The 3,016-nt window shown below is 58.2% G+C and overlaps 1 protein-coding gene across 1 annotated transcript; it reads right to left on the minus strand.

Moving 5' to 3' along the window:
- Positions 1 to 1,926: 1,926 nt before the first annotated feature.
- On the minus strand, positions 1,927 to 3,012 carry KBTBD13 (kelch repeat and BTB (POZ) domain containing 13; the record flags this gene model as incomplete). The annotated part of the gene is made up of 1 exon (XM_010291894.1): positions 1,927 to 3,012. A coding segment is annotated over one exon (1,086 nt), but the record flags the coding sequence as incomplete, so codon positions are not given.
- Positions 3,013 to 3,016: the final 4 nt, after the last annotated feature.

Here is a 3,016-nt window from a genome sequence, read left to right on the forward strand (position 1 = left end):
TCTTTCCCCCAGGTGCTACACTTAAAATCTTAAAACCTTTTGCATTTTGTTGGCAAATATCTTTGTAAACCCCTGAACTGTCAAAAAAACAGCGTGTGAAAGTGCAGGGAGAGGTTGTATCATCTGGTGGTTTCAGAGCTGGAGGGAAGGGGAGAGCCTGCCAAGTTCGGCTGTCCCGGCTTAGCCACAGGAGCCCGTCATAAATATTTTAGTAACAGAATTATTTTAACTTTATTTTAATGAAGGGATTTAAGCTGTTCATTCGACTTAAAATGGTTTTAAAGCAGTGTGCTTCCGTGCGCTGCTTCCCGTTCGGGGAAGACAGCATGAAATGTTAATTGGCTTCATCCAGGGAGGGAACAAGGATTTGACTTGATGGGCTTCGTGCTAACTGTCCGCCCCAGGACAGTAACGGCGCCCAGCTGATGCCGCAGCACAGTGTGGGGCTGGGTGAGGTCCACCAGTGTCCCCCGCCTCCCCCGTGCCACCGTCAGACCTGCACCTCCGCCGGCTGCGGTCCCCAGCCCGGGGGTGACAGCGGGGTGGTGGCCTGGCCCAGCGGCAGAGGGCAAATGGGGACAAGGCGCATCAAGTGGTTCTCAGTCTGGGCATGGATGCGAGCTGGGGTTTTCTTGTTTGTTTTGGTTTGTGATTGCGTTGTGTGGGGTTTTTTCTCAAATGCGGGAACTGTTTTGAAAATGCTGAGAACTTGGCGAGGGTCAGCAGCAGAGGTATTTGAGGCATCCCAGCTGGTATTCCCTTCCGCTCCGTCTCGGCCAGGACGGCACGGGCGTGCCGAAGCCGCCCCACGGACGGGACACCAGCGGAGCCGTGGTCTGGGTTTGCTGCTGCGCTGGTCCCTGCAGGTCTCTCGGCAGCGCTGCGGTCGCAAAGCGGAGCTCAACCTTCTCCAACCGTCCCCAGAGCTGGTGTTGAGGGCTAGCAACCTCCAACGCCGGGCGGTGGCATTTCGTGAGAACAGCTCATCTGGTCATGGAGCTCTGCTAGCAGAGAAGACCTCTGCAAGCCTGGCATCGCCATGCAACGGTGCTGCTCTCTCCCTTCCTTCCCTTTTTGCACCCTCTGTATTTCCAGGGTTGGCCATGTCCTCAGAAGACCCTGTCTTGGCTCAAATGAGTCTCTGATGAGCACCAGCACTTGCCACTCCGTTGGGTCTGTGCTGGGGCTTGGCAGACGAGCCTGCTAACGCATGCGGGGGGGTGACGGGTGGTTCCCAGGTCCCAGGAGCCCCTCAGTGCATGAAGCACCTGATGCCCAGGAGATGCTTTCCTTCACCCCCCCACCTCCCCTCTCCCCTCCTCCTCCCAGGACCCCGCTAAGCAGCCGTGGAGATCTCCCCGGGGAGCGCAGGGCTGCCTGGGAACCGCACTCCCACGGACGGCTCTGACACGGAGCCGCAGCTGAAAAAGCATTTAGGGGGCAGGAGTGAGCCTTGACGTGGATCCCTGTTACGAGGTATTTTCCTTCAGAAGGGGGGAAAAGAAACCCCCAAAACCCAAGAGTAATGAGAAACACAGGGGGGTTTATAGCTTTCCTTTTAATCCCAGGATATAATGAATGATTTCCCGTTGGAGCAGAGAGGAGGTGGGATGCTGCACACCTTCAGAGTGCGGTCAGAATAAATATAACCTGTGTTTGCATCTCTTTGGTACCTCTCCTCTGCAGAAGCCATGAAGCCCTGCACGCGTTGACTCGCGAGTCCACGTCTGGTAGGACCTTGCACACAGCCCATGCAGTGCAGGCAGAGGCAGGCAGCAGCTGCCTGCAGCCCCTTTCCCTCTTGGTAGGGTCTAGTGTCACCTCCAAGGTCCAATGTGACACATCCCTGGACCTGGGCATGGCTCCGCGGGTGCAGAGCCGAGGCCACGTGCAAGGAGAGCATCCTGACGTGGGACGGGGGGCCACCTACATTGCGACGTTGTGGTCGCGCCTCGGCAGCCGCAGGAGGAAGGTCTGCAGGGAGCCGCTGCGTGGGAAACCTGCCCGCTCCTTCTTAAACCTCCAGGTCTCCTCCTCCACGGAGTAGAGGAGCGTCAGCATCTTGTTGACAGTGTAGACGGTGTCGCCCCTGATGACGGCAGTGAAGAGGGCTCCTTTGCTGTTCAGGAACTGCCCGGGCAGGGCGGTCCATTGCCGCGACGTCAGGTTGAAGCAGTCAATGACGCAACGCAAGAAGTCATCCGAGGGGCCATTGCGCATGACGTAGAGGTTGTCACGGTGGGCCACCATGCAGTGCCCGTAACTCTGGTGCCGCTTGAGCTCAGTGACAGGAAGCCACGCATCTCGCCGGGGCTCGTACTCATAGATGACAGTGGTGTCCAGTGGCTTCCACAAGCAAACGAAGATCTGCCCCATAGCTTGGGCACAGGGTGCCGCCGCACTCGGCTGCGGCAGGTCAGAGACGAACGTCCAGGTGCTGGAGGCCACGTCATACCTCTCCACGGACTTCAGCGAGATCTTCTCGTACTCCCCGCCAATGGCATAGAGGTAGCCCTCATGGCCCACCAGCCTGACGTCGTAGCGCAGCTGATGAGGGCTGGGGAACTCACTCCAGGTGTTGGTGTCAGCGTCGTAGCAGAAGCTGCTCTCCACCACCTGCTTGCTGGCCCCGTAGACACCGCCCACGATGTAGATCTTATTATCCATGGTCGCCATGCCGGCTAGGAATGTGCTGGCGCTCAGTGGCAGGCAGGAGAGGGTCCTCCATGTGTTGGTTTCCTCATCCAGGTAGCAGATGGTCCTGGAGAGGTCCTCCAGGAACTCGAAGGTGGGCGTGTGGGCTCCTACAGCCACGAAGGTGCTCGGCAGGAGGGCTTCCACGTAGGCCCGCAAGTCAGTGGAGAGGCAGTCCAGGTACTCCTCCAGCTCAGCGTAGCTGTCCCTGATGTAGAGCGCGGCGCAGTGGAAGAGGTCCAGGAGACCGAATATGGCGGCAGCTTGGTACAGCAGGATGCAGTTGTCGGAGTTGATGGAGTGGATCAAGTACTTGGCCAAG

The sequence above is a fragment of the Phaethon lepturus genome, unplaced genomic scaffold, assembly GCF_000687285.1.
Source record: "Phaethon lepturus isolate BGI_N335 unplaced genomic scaffold, ASM68728v1 scaffold31157, whole genome shotgun sequence".
In the NCBI taxonomy this organism is placed as follows: Eukaryota; Metazoa; Chordata; class Aves; order Phaethontiformes; family Phaethontidae; genus Phaethon; species Phaethon lepturus.